The 18536-nt window shown below is 49.1% G+C and overlaps 1 protein-coding gene across 1 annotated transcript in view; it reads left to right on the forward strand.

Moving 5' to 3' along the window:
* The window catches only part of SHC3 (SHC adaptor protein 3), a 149594-nt gene extending 135166 nt beyond the window's left edge, over window positions 1-14428 (forward strand). Inside the window, exon 12 of the mRNA XM_059656370.1 lies at window positions 13904-14428. Within this exon, the coding sequence (XP_059512353.1) occupies window positions 13904-14032 (129 nt within the window). The 3' untranslated portion in view covers window positions 14033-14428. The remainder of the gene's footprint in view (window positions 1-13903) is intronic.
* Window positions 14429-18536: the final 4108 nt, after the last annotated feature.

Genomic DNA, 18536 nt, shown 5'->3' on the forward strand with positions numbered 1-18536 from the left:
CTAGTTCATTCCATCTATTTTTGGAACACACCTGAAGACAGTCTTATTCTCTGACTAATAGATTTCTAGAGCAAATCCATCACTCCAGGAAAATATTGTGATTGCACTCCTGGTAAGTTCCAGCCTGTTGTGTATACTGTATCTTCTTCCTTTTAGGTTTTCACTCAGTTTTCATTGGAGTGGTTCATCAGGCCTTCCTCAGAACAGGTTCGTGGGCATGAACTCTCTCATCTATCCCTGTCTGGAAAATGCATTTGGAAGTCACTTTTGTTTCATAGTATGGTTGGTTGTAGTATGACTGGTCAGATTCCTGATTTTTTGTAGGTTACTTTTTTCCCTCTAGAAATGTTAGACTCTTTTTTCTCTTTTCTTTTCCTTCTGTAATGATATGATCATGAATGATGAGCTGTTTCAATCTGAAAACTTTTATTATTCATTTAAGTCAGAGCAATTTTCTTATAATATTTCTTTGCTAATTTCTCCCATATTCTGTCTTCTTTGAACACCTCATTGAGGGGCTAAGTCTCTTGCACTGACCTTCTTTCTCTTTTTTTTCTGTAGTTTCCAGTTCTTTGAAAATTTGCTCTATGTTCTAGAAGCTTTCTTTGACTGTCTTTCAAACTTTATGGATATAGAAACTACACATATACTTTTCCAGATTGTATATTTAACTTCTAAAAGAAAACTTGTTCTTCTCTGATTGTTTTTCCCCCATGCATCTTCTTTTTAATGGCTCAAGTATCTTTTTGGCTTTTTGATGCTATTAATGAGTTTTTATCTATTTTTCAGATTATCTTCTGGGGTCAGGTGTTTTATTGGCTCATCACAGTTTTTCTCTTCATGACCTTGGTGTTCTTAAGATGCCCAGCACATTTCCCTGAGATACATGAGAGCAGGGGCTGGGCCGATGCTCCTCAGTGGGGCTCTTCTGCTGTAACGCACGCTGGTCTGTTTCCCTCTGGCCTTCCCCAGGCCGGGCATGGAAGATGGACTGAGGCTATGTGTGTGGTAGGGCATGGGGGAAAGAAGAGGATGGTGGCAATAGGTATGGGGTGGGGAGCTGTTGCCTGACAGGTTAGAGGACTGAAGGAGAGGACAGGGCCTTGGCCCCTCAGGCTGGGGCTCCCAGAAACACTTTGGTGCCACCATCACTCTCCTACAGCCTAGCCACCCCCCAGCCTGTTTTGTTTCTTTGGATAAACATTCTCTGGCTTCTTCCTGAAAGTAAACGCTAGTTTGGACGTAAGGAGGTGAGCGGGAAGGAGGGGCTGTGGAGCTGTAGGAATCGCCCAGGGGCCCAGCTGCTCTTGCTTCCACTGTGGCCGGCATCCCCCTCGCCCACAGGCCCTCTCCCTCCTCCCCCACTCTAGGCTCTCCTCTTTCTTGCTGTTTAATTCAACAGCCTCCTGTCTTTTCATGCTGAGGCCATCATGTGCTCTGGCCGTCCATCTTCTCTTTTGTTTCAGACATTTCTTCCATTGCGGTTGGGGTAGGTGGGATGGGACAATGCTTACACTCGCCTCACGTTTTAACTTATAATTCCTTTTCTCATGCCTTTCCTATAAAAATAGAATTATTTAATAATATAAAGTATCAGCTGTTTACCAATCTCTACTTTCTATCAAGGATTGCAAAGTTAAGCCAAATTAAAGAAATAAAAACACATAGGTACATTTTAGCATCTCCCTCACTTGATAATTAGCAAGGAACTTCCATCCTTCTCTCTGGAAAATGCCAATGGCCGGAGCTCATGAGTCTTTCCCGGGGGAGTGGGCGCTCAGGTGCCCACAGTTTCCCTGCACATCTCCAGCGAAGAAACCCTGGTGGGTGCCCTTTTCCTATGAATTTCCTCTTGGCCACATGGTCAGCTTTCCATCTTGTTTTCATTTCTATTGTCAGAAATAAGACTTTTCTGACTCTTGGGCAAACTTGGAGATGACTGGGGCTCCTCAGTTCCTTGGAACTAGGAGAGGAAGGGGAGTAAAACCCAGAAGGAGCAGGGGCCAGGGGGCACACGAGTGTCCTCCTCATTCTGACATGGTGGCCACAGGCTGACAGGGAGACGTGGCCACAGCACCCCAGCTGTGCAGAGATTCAAGTTCAGTTTCACTCTTTGGAAGGGAATTGAGTGCTCATGTGCAGTAAGGCGTTGACTGGAGGAGTGTAAGCAATTGGTGTACAAGATCCCAAGCCTGACTCTTGGCTTAGCATTCTGGAGGCTGGCATGGCCTGGCATGGTGGGCTTTGTGTCTAGGGAAAGCCTGGATCTTGTCTGAATTTCAAATGTGGGAGAGGCCAGGCAATATGGCTGTGGTGGCTGCATCCCGCTGGGGTGGGCTGTGCTGAGCACAAGCCTTAGGGGTGAGGTCTCCGTGGGTCCAGCCAGTGCTGAGACAGGAGCCGAAGGGCAGCGGCTCCATGCTCAGCCTGTTCCCGCAGAACCAGAGTTGTCATCCAGAAGCATCAGAATGAAGGCTTTGCCTGTTCCAGTCTGACTTTTGGAAGGAGTTGGGTGCAATCATTTTGTCATTGATCAAATGTCCTGGTTAATGCACAGTCTTTAAAGAGTATCTAACTCCCACAGGGCAACTCCACTTAAACATTCCCTAGGCAACACAAGCCCACCCGTCTAAGTGGAAGGCAGCTTGCCATCATCCCTCCTCCTCACCCACCTGCCCTCTGGATTCCTCCTACCACTGGCCCAGTCACCAAGCCTCAGCCTCCAGCACCTCCCCTCACACTGCCCATTCCACACCCCTCAATATCTGTGAAAGCGCCCCTTTTCCCCACCCACCTGCACTGTCAGTAGCTAATCAAATGACCACAGCAGCTAGTGGTAGATTCGAACCCAAGACGCACGGTTTCTTGGCCAGTGGTGTTTCCCACCCGCAGCAGCACCTTCTGGTTCTGTTCTGTGTGCACAGCCCCTGAGACACAGAGGTGGTCACCGAGGAGCCTGGATGAATACATTTTGAGAAATTAATTTCCACTGAATTTCGGGAGGTGTATAAGAACAGACAGGAGAAAAGGAGAACTGACCCAGAAGGCTGTCCACCTTCCCCATGCCACTTCGGATTTCTGGAGGTTGTGGCAGAGAACAGACAAAGGGATTGTCACAGCCTCACTGCGATTGAGAAATCGGAATACGCTCTGTGTTTGTTACTTACTGTACTTTCCACCGCCTTTGAGCTGTTTCTCAGGCTCCCTAATAAGACCAGCCCTTCTGGAAGCTGGGAGCAGCATTCCTTCCCACCTTTGGGATCTCATTTTCTTCTACTTCCAGACTCTGTGTGAAATGATTAAAAATACTGTCAGCAACTCAAAGATACCTTACAGAGAAGCCTTATCAAGCTGGCCTCTGGGTTTATGCCTGGCTGCTGACCCTGAGGCCTATCAGTTTTCATGCTGTGATCAGCGTGGGCACCTGAGCCCCACGCACCTCAGTCTCCGGACACCTGAGCCCGGGGCACCTGAGCCCCTTCTCTTGCTGCAATGTGATCAGATGAAGAAAGCCAGTGCCTGCCCTCCCTCCTGCAGAGATCAAGGCCAGGAGGGGCCAACTCTCTGAAGCCATCATGTGCCTTGGAAAACCCTTGAGGCCACAGATGACCTTGGCCAGGCCAGAAGCAGGCTGTGAGTGGAGGGGTGAGGGGAGGGAGCGCTCCCTGTTGTGTGGCTCAGGTCTGAGTAGGCAGCGGGGCAGGAGAGACCCTCCCTACACTGAAGACTCCCTGGCATCCCTTTCGGGCTTCCGGAACTCGGGGGGGGAATGTCAAGGTGCTTGAGCAATGGCTGGCTTCAGCTAGGAACGAGGATTCTGCTGGGGTTTGGGGTGGGGGCAGAGGCCCCTGCTGAGGAGGGGACCCAGGTCTGCCCAGATTGCTAGATGACCTCCTGATCCCCATCATTGGCATTGTGCCTTCATTCTGTACAAATTTGTTCAATAGAAATTACACTGCCAGTTTGGTCAAGGTCACCTGTGGTCTTGGGTAAGTCATGTGACCTGTTGCCTTGCCATCAAGTGAGGATGGTCTTCCAGGCCCCTTCTCACAGCCCCTGGGACAAGACGGGGCCCTGGTGTGCTCTGGACCTGCCTCTTCCTGCCTCGTTCCTGGGTGTGCGTTTTGGTGCTTTAGTCACAGGGTTGTTCCATGGCAACACCATGCTGTTGTGTTCCGCTGGCCACCAGGGGGCGCCGGAGGCACACACTTCCACCCTAGCCAGGGGAGGGCATCCAGCCACTGCTTTCACCACTCTGCTTCTCTTCAGTTTCCTCTGTGCTCAGATTTTTGAAAAGGTATCAGGTTAGCTTTGCCAGATGAATGTCCTCCTTGGGCTGGCATCCAGGGCCAGGCCCCTCGCTGTATGGGCCATTTGGGGTGCCTCTAGTCTTGGAGGCCGTTGCCGGGGCAGGCAGCTTTGGGGACAATTGAGTGCATGGGTCCAGCCCCGCTCCTTTAGCAGCTGAATTAGGACTTCCTGCAGTTTTCTGAGCAGTGACTTATCCTGCAGCCCGCAGAGGTGAGCCCCTAGTGGCCGACCAGCAGGCCCAGAGCGGGTTTTCCTGGGCCGAGAGTGCTGCACTTGGAGACACTACGTTCTGTTCTATCAGCGGCAGAGCTCCTAAAAAGTCATCTTGGAGCTGGATTCCTTGTGTTTGTTACACTTTCTTGACAGAACAAAAGGTTAAAGCCCGCCCCTGCTGGAGTTCCAAAGGGCTGGTCCAGCTGCCCCACGTCTGGGAGGGAATTGAGGTTCATATGTGATATGATTGTGCGAGGTCCAACCAGGCCTACAAGTCTGTTCTGCCCCGCTCTGCCCTCCTGGATAACCAGCCCCTGCACCACCCAGACCTCACCGCATCGTCGCGATGCTCACGGGCGCCACTTCTCCCACCGCTGTGTGGAAAGCACAGACTGGGCACCAGCCGCCCAACGTCCCTTTCGACAGATGTCCATGCTCTACTTACTCAATCTTTTTTTAAAAAATATATTTTATTGACTTTTTTTACAGAGAGGAAAGGAGAGGGATAGAGAGCTAGAAACATCGATGAGAGAGAAACATCAATCAGCCGCCTCCTGCACACCCCCTACTGGGATGTGCCTGCAATCAAGGTATATGCCTTGGCCGGAATCAAACCTGGGACCCTTCAGTCTGCAGGCCGACGCTCTATCCACTGAGCCAAACCGGTTAGGGCATGCTTACTCAATCTTGATGGAGGAAAAGTCCAGAATGAATGAGGGGGTAGAGGTGTGGGAAGCTCAGATACTTCGCTTGGTCTCTTTTGTGCCCCCAACCTGGACATTCTACTCAAAACTGAGGTTGACCGCTGCCTCCCACCTCCATCCCTGCCTCCCATTGTGGACACTGAGGGGATGGTGCCAGCTGACCAGACACCTGTGAAGCTGCGCAGGCCTTTCGGTCCCTGCCTGGGGAGGAAGCTGCTGTAGGACCTGGGGATCTCTGCCTTAACCAGGTAACACACTTTTAGGAATGGTGGTTTCAACATCAAACCAAAGTGGAAACGCCTTACAATGAACAGTTTCAGGAGCCCTAAGGTGCCTTGCTTAAAGATGGTGCCTTCCCTCCTTCGTGAAACTTTATTGTCTCCCAAGCTGCTCCCCTTGAAAGCCTTATCCCATCTGACACTATCAACTTGAATATTTACTCTACTCTTTTAAAAAAGATACTTTAATTTTTAGAGAAGTTTTATGTTCACAGCAAAATTCAGAGGAAGGTACAGAGATTTCCCCCATGCACAGCCCCGCCACCACCAGCACTCCTGCTGATGAGCCTGCATTGGCGTGTCCTCCTCACCCGGAGCCCATAGTTTACATGAGGCTCATCTTGGTGTTGGACATTCTATGGGTTTGGATAATGTATAACGACACGTAGCCACCGTTACTATATTATACAAAACAGTTTTGCCGCCCTGAAAACCATCCTGGCTGCTCTGCCTGTTCCCTCCCCTCACCCTTGAAACCACTGATCTTTTCCTGTCTCCATAGTCTTACCTTTCCCAAGGATATAGTTGGAGTCACACAGTACGTAGACTTTTCAGATGGGCTCCTTTCACTTAGTGATATGCATTTAAGGTTCCTCCATCCTTTTCATAGCTTCAAAGCTCATTTCTTTTTAGCACTGAATAACATTCAATTGTCTGGGGGGACCACAGATTATTTATCATTCATCTACTGAAGGGCAACTTGGTTGCTTCCAAATTTTGGCAATTATTACTAAACTTGTTGTAAATATTCATGGACATACGTTTGCAACTCCTTTGGGTAAATACCAAAGAGAGCTATTGCTCCATCATATGATAAGATTGTAAGTTTAGTTTTATAAAAAACCATCAAATGATCTTCCAAAGTGACTGTACGTTTTGCATTCCCACCAGCAATGGATGAGAGACTGCTGCTCCATGTCCTCGCCGGCATTTGTCAGTGCTCAGGAGTTGGGCCATTCTAATAGGTGTGTGGTGGTGTCTCACTGGCTTACTCACATTCCCTGTGACAGGCATGTGCAGCTCCTTTTCATGTTTATTTGCCATGCATACATCTTCTTTCCTGAGTTGTCTGGTAAGGTCTTTGGCCCATTTTTAAAACTGGTTGCTGTTTTTTATTGTTAGTTTTAAGAGATCTTTGTATTTTTTGGATAAAAGTTCTTTATCAGATGTGCCTTTTGCAGATATTTTCTCCCCGTCTGTAGCTTGTCTTCTCATTCTCTTGACAGTGTGATTTGTAGAGCAGAAATTTTTAATTTTAATGAAGTCCAGCCTATTATTCCTTTTATTAATTATGTCATTGATGTCATATTTAAAGCTCATCACCAAACCCATTGTCATCTAGTTGTTTCCTATGTTATCTTGTAAGAGTTTTATAGTTTTGTGTCTTACATTTAAGTCCTTTATCCATTTTGAGTTTATTTTTGTGCATGGTGTAAGTTGGTGGTCTAGTTTCATTTTTTTGGATGTATCTGTCCAATTTTCCCACCACCATTTATTGAAGAGACTATCTTGACTCCTTGTATGCTCTTGCCTCCTTTGTCAAATATTAATTGAGCATAGTGGCTTGGGTTGAACTCTGGGTTCTCTATTCTTTTCCATTGGTCTATATGTCTGTTCTTGTGCCAGTATCAGGCAGTTTTGAGAACAGTGGCTTTGTAATGTAGTTTGATAACTGGTATTGTGGTCCCTCCAACTTTGTTCTTCTTTCTCAGGATTGCAGCGGCTATTCGGGGTCTTTTTTTTTTATTATTCTATATCAATTGTTGGAGAGTTTGTTCTAAGTCTGTGAAATATTCTGTTGGTATCTTAATGAGGATTGCATTGAATCTATAGATTGCTTTGGGTAGTATGGACATTTTAATGATGTTGATTCTACCAATCCATAAACATGGTATATTCTTCCATTTGTTTATGTTTTCCTCTATCTCTTTTTTCAGTGCCCTGTAGTTTTCTGAGTATAGGTCTTTTACGTCCTTAGTTAAGTTTATTCCTAGGTATCTTAATTTTTTTGTTGCCATGGTAAATGGGATTTTTTTTTTTTTAGTTTCTCTTTCTGTGAGTTCATTATCCTGCATAATAAATGCATAGTATGCAAATTGTCCCCTCAACGGGGAGTTGTCTGGGAGTTTGACCAGGGGGCAGGGCTGGCTGGGGGAAGGGAGGGAGGCCCCGGCTGGCAGCTGGCAGCCACTAGGGACCCTACCAGTGCATGAATTTCATGCACTGGGCCTCTAGTTGATGTATAAAAACGCCATAGATTTCTGGATGCTAATTTTGTATCCTGCTACATTACTGAATTCATGTATTAAATCTAGTAGTTTTTTAATGGATTCTTTGGGGTTTTCTAAGTACAATATCATGTCATCTGTGAATAAGGACAGTTTTACTTCTTCTTTTCCAATTTGGATGCTTTTTATTTCTTCTTCTTGTCTGATCGCTATGATTAGCACTTCCAGTACTATGTTGAACAGGAGTGGTGAAAGTGGGCATCCCTGTCTTGTTCCTGTTCTTAGGGGAAATGGTTTTAGTTTTTGCCCATTGAGTATGATGTTAACTGTAGATTTGTCATATATGGCCTTTATCATGTTGAGGTATGATCCTTCTACACCCACCTTACTGAGAGTTTTTATCAAAAATGGGTGTTGGATTTTGTTGAATGCTTTTTCTATATCTATTGATATGATCCTGTGATTTTTGTCTTTCAATTTGTTTATGTGATGTATCATGTTTATTGATTTGCGAATATTGTACCAGCCTTGCATCCCTGGAATAAATCCCACTTGATCATGGTGTATGATCTTTTTAATATATTGCTGGATGTGACTTGCTAATATTTTGTTGAGGATTTCAGCACCTGTGGTCACCAGGGATATTGGCCTATAATTTTCTTTTTTTGCAGTATCTTCATCTGGTTTGGGAATTAGGATAATGATGGCCTCATAAAAAGAGTTTGGAAGTGTTCCTTCCTCTTGGATTTTCTCAAATAGTTTGAGGAGTATAGGTGTTAGTTCTTTGAATGTTTGGTAAAACTCCCCTATAAAGCAGCCTGGACCTGGGCTTTTGTTTGCTGGGAGTTTTTTTTCTTACTGCTTCTATTTCATCGATTGTTATTGGCCTATTCAGATTTTCTTATTTTTCCTGATTCCATTTTGGGAGATTGTATTTTTCTAGGAATTTGTCTATTTCATCCACATTGTCCAGCTTGTTGGCATATAGTTGTTCATAGTGTTTCCTTACAATTCTTTGTATTTCTGTGGTATCAGTGGTTACATCTCCACTTTCATTTTCTGATTTTATTTATTTGGTTTCTCTCTCTTTGTTTCTTGATGAGTCTGGCTAATGGTTCATCAATCTTGTTTATCCTTTCAAAGATCCAGCTCTTGGTTTCATTGATTTTTTTTGGTAATATTTTTTAGTGGCTATGTCTTTTATTTCTGCTCTCATCTTTATTATTTCCTTCCTCCGCTTACTCTGGGCTTTTTTGGTTGCTCTCTTTCTAATCCCTTAAGTTGTAGGGTTAAATAGTTTATTGTTAATTTTTAAGGTAGGCTTGTAGTACTATGAACTTCCCTCTCAGGACTGCTTTTTCTGTGTCCCAGAGATTTTGATTTGTTGTGTATTCATTTGTTTCCAGGATGTTTTTTATTTCTTTCTTAATCTTGTTGGTAACCCATTCATTGTTTAATAACTTGTGTTCGAATGTTTTGGGGTGTTTTCACTGTAGTTGATTTCTAATTTCATTCAACTGTGATCAAAGAAGATGCTTGATATGATTTCACTCTTCTTGAACTTGTAGATACTTGTTTTGTGTCCTAACAAGTGGTCTATCTTTGTGAATGACCCATGTGGACTTGAGAAGAATGTATATTCTGCAGCTTTGGGGTGACATGTTCTATAAATGTCAATTAAATCCATCTGATCCAGTGTGTCCTTTAGAGTCACTGTGTTCTTGTTAATTTTTTGTCTGGAAGATCTATCCAGTGAAGTCAGAGGGGTCTTAAAGTCCCCTACTATGACTGTATTGTTGTCAATCTCTCCCTTAAAGTCCTCTAGAAGTTTTTTTTATACACTTAGGTGCTCCTATATTGGGTGCATATATGTTTACCTGGGTTATATCTTCTTGTTGGATTGATCCCTTTAGTATTATGTAGTGAGCTTTGTTGTCTCTTGTGATGGCCTTCATTTTGAAGTCTATTTTGTCAGATATGAGTATTGCTACTCCAGCTTTTTTTTTTTTTAATTTGCATGGAAATTTTTTTTCCATCCTTTCATTCTCATCCTGTGTGCGTCTTTTGTTCTGAGGTTGGTCTCTTGTACGAAGCATATAGTTGGGTCATGTTTTTGTATCCATTCAGCTACCCTATGCCTTTTGACTGGAGAATTTAATCCATTTACACTTAAGGTTATTATTGATAGGTCCATAATTATTGCCATTTTAATTTTGTATGCCTAGGCTTCTCTCTCTTTCTTCTATTACAGCAGTCCCTTTAGCATTTCTTATAATGCTGACTTGGTGGTGATGTACTCCTGTTATGTATTTTTGTCCAGGAATTTCTTTATTTTACCATCTATTTAGAATGGCAGCCTTGCTGGATATAGTAATCTTGGTCTCAGATCCTTGTTTTCTATTATATTGAGTACTGCATGCCATTCCCTTCTGGCCTGTAGAGTTTCTGATGAGAAATCAGGTGTCAGCCTTATGGGGGCTCCTTTGTAGGTAACAGTTTGCTTTTCTCTTTGTCTTTAACTTTTGGCATTTTATTTATGATGTGTCTGGGTGTGTGCCCATTTGGGGTCTTCTTGCTTGGGGTTCTCTGTGCCTCCTAAACTTGTGTGACTTTTTCCTTTACCAGGTTAGGGAAGTTTTCTGCCATTATTTCTTCAAACATGTTCTCTATCCCTTTCAACCTTTCTGCCTCTCCTAGCACACCTGCTATTTGAATATTGTTATGTTTCATGCTGTCCCACAGCTCCCTTAAGCTGTCCTCCTGTTTTTAATTGTTTTTTTTCTTTTTGGTTCTCTGGTTGAGTGTTTTTTTCAACCCTGTCTTCTAATTCACTGATTCGATCCTCAGCTTCCCCTAATCTGCTGTGTATTCCTTCTAATATGTTCTTTATTTATGCCATGTCGTTCTTTATTTCTGCTTTCAGAGTTACTATATTTTTTCTCATGCTGTTGAACATCTTTACCATCATTATTCTGAACTCTATGTCTGATAAATTTCTTATCTCCATTCTATTTATCTCTTTTTCTGGAGAATTCTCTTGTTCTTTCATTTGGGGGTTGTTTCTTTGCCTCCTCATTTTGGCTTTCTGTTTGGGTTTGTGACTATGTATTAGGTGGATCTGCTACCCCTCTCAATCTCTAGTGCAGGACAGTGTCAAATGCTGTTTCTGACTAATTAGCTCAGGTAAAGACTCATAGCCAGAGACCATCTCTGCCTACAGAATAATAGGATTCTGTTTTGAATTGCCCTCAGGCAATGATCCACAGGTATGGTGACCATTTTTTCAACAAGGTGGTGCAATTGCTTCTGCGCGGAGGCTAATTGTTATTCTCAGTCTTTAATGGGCCTTGGAGACTACACTATGGAGCAAGGCGTTTTCCAATAGGGTGGGTCAGCTGTCTTCCCCCCCCTCCCACCCCCCAGGTGAAGCTACCTGTATAATAAATGTCTGCATGAGAAAGATATCCTCAATGGCCTGAAGAAATGACTCAGCATAGGAAACTGATGTGTCTGCCTTCTGATCTCTAACCCCCAGTGCCCCAATCCTGGCTTCTGTTCACACAACTCCAGTCCACTCTGCTCTCCCTCTGCCAGAGCACAAGATGAGTGGCTCCACAGGGAATTTTGTGTGTTGGCCCTTTAAGAGGGCACCTGAATTTCCAGCTCTCTCCCGGGCAGGAAGCAACCCTGCTGCTTATCACAGCCAGATGTTATGTGGGCACACTTCTCAGTTCTGGTGCTCTCTGTTGGGGGGCCCAGCTTGGGGATTAGACCCCAGAGTTCTCAGTGGCAACCCCCCACAGCTGAGATATCCTTCCAGAACTTCAGTTGCTGTCAGTGGGAGCCCAACCAGCCCCTTTGCACCTCTGCCCCTCCTACCAGTCTCTATGCAGTCTCCATTTTCCGTTCTTGGAAGCTTTTCTGTATTTTAGTTGTAATTCCAGTTTGGTTCTAGGAGCGTGTCCGTGCAGCATCCACTTACTCTGCCGTCATTTTTTAAATTTTATTATTGTCCTTTTAATGCCCATGAGATCTATAGTGATGACCCTCTTTTTCATTTCTGATATTGATAATTTGTGTCCTCTCTTTTCCTTAGTTTGCCTGAAGGCTTGTTGAGTTTATCTCTTCTGAAAACTGACTTTATGGATCATTAGTTTTCTCTATTGGTTTCTCATTTCAATTTCATTGATTTCTGCTCTAACCTTTATTATTTGTTTTCTCTATTTACTTTGGACTTAATTTGCTTTTTTTTTTTTTTCTAGTTTCCCAGGGTGGAAGTTTAGATTATTGACTTCAGATCTTTCTTCTTCCAACATATGCATATTTATTCTGGTCTCCTATTGCCTTCATGTTTGCTTCCTGTTTGCTATGCAGAACTTCACACAGCTGCCTGGGGTAACATTCCACATGTCATAGCTGCAGCAGAATCCTTCTAGGTACCTGGGGAAGTTTTCTGAGTGGCTAAGTGCTCTTAACCAGCCCTTGCACTTCAGGCACATGGCAGTTGGGTCCACACAGATAGCTCTGTGGGTTCCAAGTTCTCGGGGCAGGAGCCAGACTCAGGTTTGGGTAAATATTCATGAGAATGAAGTGAACTGGCCTTTTTTTTTTTTTTTTTTTTTAATGCGGTAAATTTATGACTTACCTCTTTTCTGTGCCTTTGTTTAAATGTGCCTTTATATTAGCCAGGCCATATATTCCAAAGCACTGATCAGTGGTCCTCAGTTTGGGTAGCAAGTTAGAATCATAGATGTAGCATAAAATACATCAGTGCCTGGGCCCCACCTCCAGTTCCTGATACAGTCGGTCTGGGTTTGGAGTTAGCAATGCTCCTTGGGTGATTTTGACATGAGCCCAGGTTGAGACCACTGTCTCAGACACTTCCTGTCATAATCCTCCTTAAACCACCCTCATTGCCCCAGACTTACATGAGTGTTAATTGGTAAGAAGTGGGAATAAGAAGTCAATGTCAAGGCAACATGCTGACAACACTAGCTTCAAGCTGAGCTCCTGAGCGCTCCTGGCTTCCAAGGAAGGGTCTGCCCATGTCACCCAGGTGGTCCCTCTGGGCGGGGAATTCTAGGAGCTCCAGGAGGGCTGAACCTCAATGGAAAGATGCCAGAAGTCCTACAGAAAGGTCCTTTTCCGAATGTGTCCATGAGAGGTCTCTGCCTCTGGTGCTTACAGAGATGGGTGCGGAGGGGCCCGCCTCAGAATTGGATCCCAGGAGGTGAAAACATCCTAATTTAAAGTTCCTTTGGCCGCTAATTGGTAGAGCTCGGAGCAGACGGCCTGAACAGGGGTGCCTGATGTGCACACCTGGAGCATAGATTTGGGGCGGAAGTGAGATGGGGGCTGAAACCCAGAGAGCAATGTCCCGTTGGTGAGATGATGGAGGGGAGACAGTGGCTACCTAGGGAAGGGGAGAGATTAAGAACTTGGGGAACGGAGAGGGGTGAGAGACAGCAGGTTGCCATCAGGAAGGGGTGGGCTCCCAGCAATAAGGTGGAGAGACAGGTGGGGCACCCAGGCCTCCCAGCCCCACCATGAGGGCCCTCTGAGGGCCTGGAGGGTGAATGGTGTAGCCAGGTACCCGCTCCTTGACCTGTCTCCAACTCCCTCTCAGAAGAGCAGCCCCAGCGGGCTGTGTCCGGAGTATATATTGAGAGAGTGCTCTTGGCCAGGCCGCATAGGGCTTTCTTCAGGTGTGGTCTGTACCTGGAAGTGCCAGCTCAGTGTGTGTGTGGGGGCGGGGCGGGGGGGGGGGCGGGGAGGGGAGTGGTGGTGAGGGGTTGGGCCCAGGGACTGCCATGCAAAGGCCTGCAGGTGGGAGGGGCATGGAAGCCTGCAGACCTCAGTGAGACAGGTTTCTGTGATGGATCCTATGAGGGCAGGAGGGAGCAGGGAAGAGAAGGCTGGCAGGGGGCAGGGGAGCTCACCATGGCGCCTGGTTGCCAAAGGTGGGGGAGGCCATGGCTCAGTCCTGGAGGGGTGGATAGATGAGCAGACTGAATAGACTGGCCAGCAACAGTGACCAGGGACCTTGCAGACCATGTCTGAGAGGGAGGAAGTGACCCTCCAGTTCAGATGGCCTGGCTGACACCAAGCAGGGCCTGTTCTTTCCTTTCTGCCTGTGGGCGATGCTGACTTCCCTCCGTGCCCTTCACAGATCCGGACGAGGGACAGGATCTTTGACAGCATCAGCCACCTCATCAACCACCACCTGGCCAACAGGCTGCCCATCGTCTCCGCCGGGAGCGAGCTCTGCCTGCAGCAGCCGGTGGAGAGGAACCCGTGACCTGTCGGCTGCCTTTCCTGACGCTGCGCCGTGTCAGGGGGATCGGTTCTCCCCGGCAGATGGGTGCCCGGCACAGGGACTCAGGCAGCTGCCTTGGTCCAGAGCCCCAGGAGGAAAGCGTTTGTAAAGTGCAGGTTTTGTAAACGTGTCTGCTTTCTCACGTGCATAGTAAAGGTGTACATACCTATACATCCTGTACAGATGATCCCTCTAAATTTCTATTTTTTAAGACTAAGAAAGAGGTAAGACTAATGTTCTGTGCTGTATGTTTTTAATGAAAAAATGTTTGACTGTAGTTGTCTGGGCAAAATTTAATTCAACTGACCCATTCCCCTGGGCAAGTCCACCAGGAAAGTGCTACCGGAAGTCTACCCAGGAAGCACAACCTGGGGAGTAGACGCACGCAGGGGCGTGGGTAATGGACAGCGTTGTAATAGAGTCAGGCAAGATGCCACCGCAAGAGGCCCAGGCCTGATAGAGAGCAGTGTGGGCGCTGGTTCTGACGGCGCCCTCCTCCAGGCTCCGCTGGGCTGTCTGCCTCACGCCTGTGTGCCGGGTCCAGCACCCGGGGCTCCTTGGCTGCCCGGAGCAGGCAACTTCTGTTGTGCCGGGCCACGCTGAGCTCAGGAATGCTGTCCCCCACGACCTCTGTTGTCAGTTCTTGGGGATGCATTCTGCTGCCAAACAGGCACAAAACAAGCCTCACTAGTGAATATCTTCACTGGCTACTGCTTCCCTTGTTTCATCGAGTAATGACCAAGAGTGAGTGTGGAGGGGCAGTTGGACAAAGCCTTGGATGGATGTCCTTCGTGGCGCCCGGTTGATTCCAGGCTGCTCCGGGGCTGCCGGTGAACGGGCCCCACCCCTCTGTTCAGTGGAGAAGCCACGTGGATGAGCTGTGCCAAAGGCAGTGGAACACGTGCCCACAGTCCTGTCCCGGGGACATGGGCAGCAGCCGTTCCCCTGGGTCCAGGCCGGCCTGACGCCGGGGACTTCTGAGAATCTGTGTGAGTTTCTGCTCCTGGAGCGACTGGTGTGTAAAGTGACTGGTTGTCTCTGTAGCAGGGTTCCCAGTCGCTGCCGGGAAAGGCCTTCTGAGGAGGGGAAGCACGCAGTTCCGGCTGGCTGTCTGGCGTTGGAAGCTGACAGTGTGTATGACGTCAGAACACATCTGGGATGAGACTGCGAGATTGGGGGTGTGTTTTAGAGACAGAGGACTCACGGTGCACTGGCAGCTCCTTGCGGTGCTGCGAGCCGCGGGGGTGGGGGTGGGGCTCCTGAGGGCGCCCACCTCCGCATCAGCGCACGCAAGACCCTCCCTACATACCTAGACTTAAATCATGTTAACTTCGGGGCTTCAGGACTGAGGAGCTAAGGAGAGATTTTTAAAATTCCGATAAGCACTAATTTGGCAAAATTCCTAAGTGTGTGAACCCCATTTCTACTTTTGGGGGTTCGTGGCCAGGATGGGAGAGGGGGATATATCTGATGGGCTGAGGGTGGGTCGGAGCAGGTCCAAGGGTTCGTGTGTAGCCTTCTTTGGAGTTTTGGTTCTTTGAGGGTCCAGTGAATCCAAGCTGACAGTGGCTTCAATCTTCTAGAATGTTCTGCACTGGATTGGAGCTAATCTAGGCCATCCTGCGCTCCCTGGCTTCAGGTGCAGTGCGGATGCCCCACTCTGAGTCAGCCAGCAGCTGGCCCTGCCTCCTGCCCTGCACGGGCGGACTGGGGGTGGGGTGAGACTTCCCTGCGCCTGTCTCCTGGAGGCCTGCAGCCCGGGCCACACGCGCACGCCTGCGCTCTGTGAGAAGCGTGTGCTCCCTCTGGGTGGTGTGACACAGTGACTAGACACAGACAGAATGGCTTTTCTTTCTGTGGCCTCCGGCCCCGCCTGCGCTCTTTCCCTCTTGGGGACCTGCAGTCCGAGTGGCTCTCTGCTCTGAAGTCAGTGCTTCGCTCAGTGATAAGCTCTATACATATGATGTGCTTTTGCATGAGGATCAATTTAGAAAATTGAAAGTATTTGGGGATCAAATTTTGTTTCAATATGAATTCAAAATACGCATTCTAAAGCTCAGGTCCCACGACCACACACAGTGGAACGGCCGTGCGGCTGGCGGGGCTGAGGTTTCCTGCCTGCGCTCCCTCCACTGTGAAGCCGAGCTCACAGGAGCCAGCTCGCCTCCCCCTTCGGCACGTGGTGGGCATAGCTGTGAGCCTCACTCAGGCGGGAGCCCGAGGCGCCTCTTGCTGAAGGCCCCACGCTGTGGGGCTGCAGGGCTGGTCTGCACATCCCTCCTTCCCCCGCTCCGATGCGCATGGAGCTCAGGGCTGGAGGCAGATCCATGGGGCCTCCTGGCTGCCCAGATGGCGCCCCTCCTCCAGCAGTTTCTCCCGCGTGTCCCAGCACTAGGCGTGGCTCCAGGGCCCCTGCCACCCGGGACACACATGCTGTGGCCGCACAGAGCCACTCGGGCCCACGGAACACTCCAGGCCTGCTGCCCTCTCCTGGGTCCCTGGCCGCTGGGCCCAGCCTCCGTGTGTGCAGGGGGCACTGGGCAGGCGGGCAGTCCTGCAGTGCCCAGGTGCGGAGTGGCTCTGGAACCCACCCTCCCGCCTGCACCAGCCTAGGGTAGGAACTCATGGGCTTCAGATGGCATCCTGTCCTGCTGGGGGCCGGCAGCCTCCGAGGAGCCACGCACCCCTGGCTTGTCAGCTTTGATGCTCGTCTCCCAGGGAGCCCCCGGGGCTCCGTGGACAGTCTGATAAACAGGCACTGAGACAACTGCCAGTGCACATCCTGGGCCTAAAGCCACCATGTCCGCCTTTTTAAAAACTATTGTCTGAGCGGCCAAAGCACTGGTTTGCACCCAGCCTCGAGCCATGTCTCATTTCAGCACAATTCTGTTCCCGGCTGACTCGGTGTTGGGGTCGAGGGGCAAGGACCCAACGGGGCGCATGTGGTGTCCTGAGAGCTTCCTGTGGCGGAGGTCGCCACCCGTCATTCCCACTGAGGACAAAGTGACAAGCCAGGTGTGCGGCCAAGGCCTGTGGCAGAGGCAGCTGGGGAGGATGACGGAGCAGCACGCTGTGCCCCAGCTCGGGACACTGTTGACACGTTTTCTGACCCCATGCCTGTCCGGGGTCCTAAGGACCCACTCCCCCCCACCCCCCTCCCCCCACTCCCCACCCCCACCCCCGCTCCTAATATGAAGCTCCCCCTGCAGTAGGGTCAGTGCTCGATGGCTCCCTCATGCCGGAATGCGTTAAAGCGAGTGGCCCTGCCCAGCGTCCCTCATCAGCCACCACCCTCGGGCCAGCCAGGTTCCCCCCGACCGCAGTTCCAGCGAAGAGGCCCCCATCCAGCCTGGGCTGTGCACACGCAGAGCCCCGCGGCCTTGTGCTGGTCGCTGCGCTTCTGAGCCCTGGCCGCCTGTGTCGCGGGCTGTGAGGTCCCGGGGCCTGTGGGGGTGGGGACTCCGTGTGGCAGGCAGGACAGTTTCCTCAGATGCTCCGCCAGAATGAGCATGGCTCCTCTCACACGCCTCCCTCCGCCTCCGGGAGTGCTGGCCGAGGTGGGAGTGCAGAGGCGAGCTGGGGGAGATGGCCGGTAGGGCGCTGCAGGACACAGACGAATCTGGGCCTTGGGTTTCAGAATGATGCTCTGGTTCTGTAGTGAAACTTACAAAATTGGTCCCCAGAAAGAGCAGCGGGAAAACTGCGGGGCTGTCCTGCTCCCCATGGCAGGGGTGCTCTGGGGGTGCGGCCGGAGGAACCCATTTTCCAGTGAGCGACTGGAGCCAGGAGACTGTGGGAGGCGGCCGCGGGCTGAATCTAGGACAGAGCACAGGACCTGCTAGGGTCCTTCAGGGCTGGAGAGGGAAGCTCGCCCCCATGGAAGTGGACGTAGTTCCTCCCTCCTCGGGCTCACATTTGTCCAGCTTTTTTCCAAAATGCGTAACGGCAAGCGCGAGTCATTCACACGGACATGCTGCCTTGCCTCCGTGTCATTGGGGTGGCTTCCGAAGCAGACCCTCAGAGAGGAACTGGGTGTCTGTGGTTTCTCCGGGGGGTGACCCAGTGGTGCGGGAGGGAAGGAAGCTGACAAGAGCACACAGGATCAGGCAGATCCCGGGAGGCAGATAACTAACCGCATGGGGGACTGGACACACCTCAGACTGAGCCACGGGGCGGCCTGTGCACCACGGAGTCCTCTGGCAGGGACAGGCCTTCCTGCTAAGCAGCGTGAGGAGGGATTTCAGTATCAGAGCCGTGGGCCACCCAAGAGCTCCTGACTCAGTAGGTCTGGACGGGCCTGAGAACTTGCATTTCTCATAAACCGCGAGCGAGCTGGCGGGCAGCGTAGATGCTGAGAACCACCCTCAGGTGTGAGTTGCCAGCCCTCAGATGCCCCTTATTGCCGGCTGCCCTCCTCTGTGATTGCACAGGGTGGGGCAAAGGCAGGTTTACAGTTGTTCCTATGGAAATTAACACAATAATCCAT

This window comes from Myotis daubentonii, chromosome 11, assembly GCF_963259705.1.
Source record: "Myotis daubentonii chromosome 11, mMyoDau2.1, whole genome shotgun sequence".
Lineage (NCBI taxonomy): Eukaryota > Metazoa > Chordata > Mammalia > Chiroptera > Vespertilionidae > Myotis > Myotis daubentonii.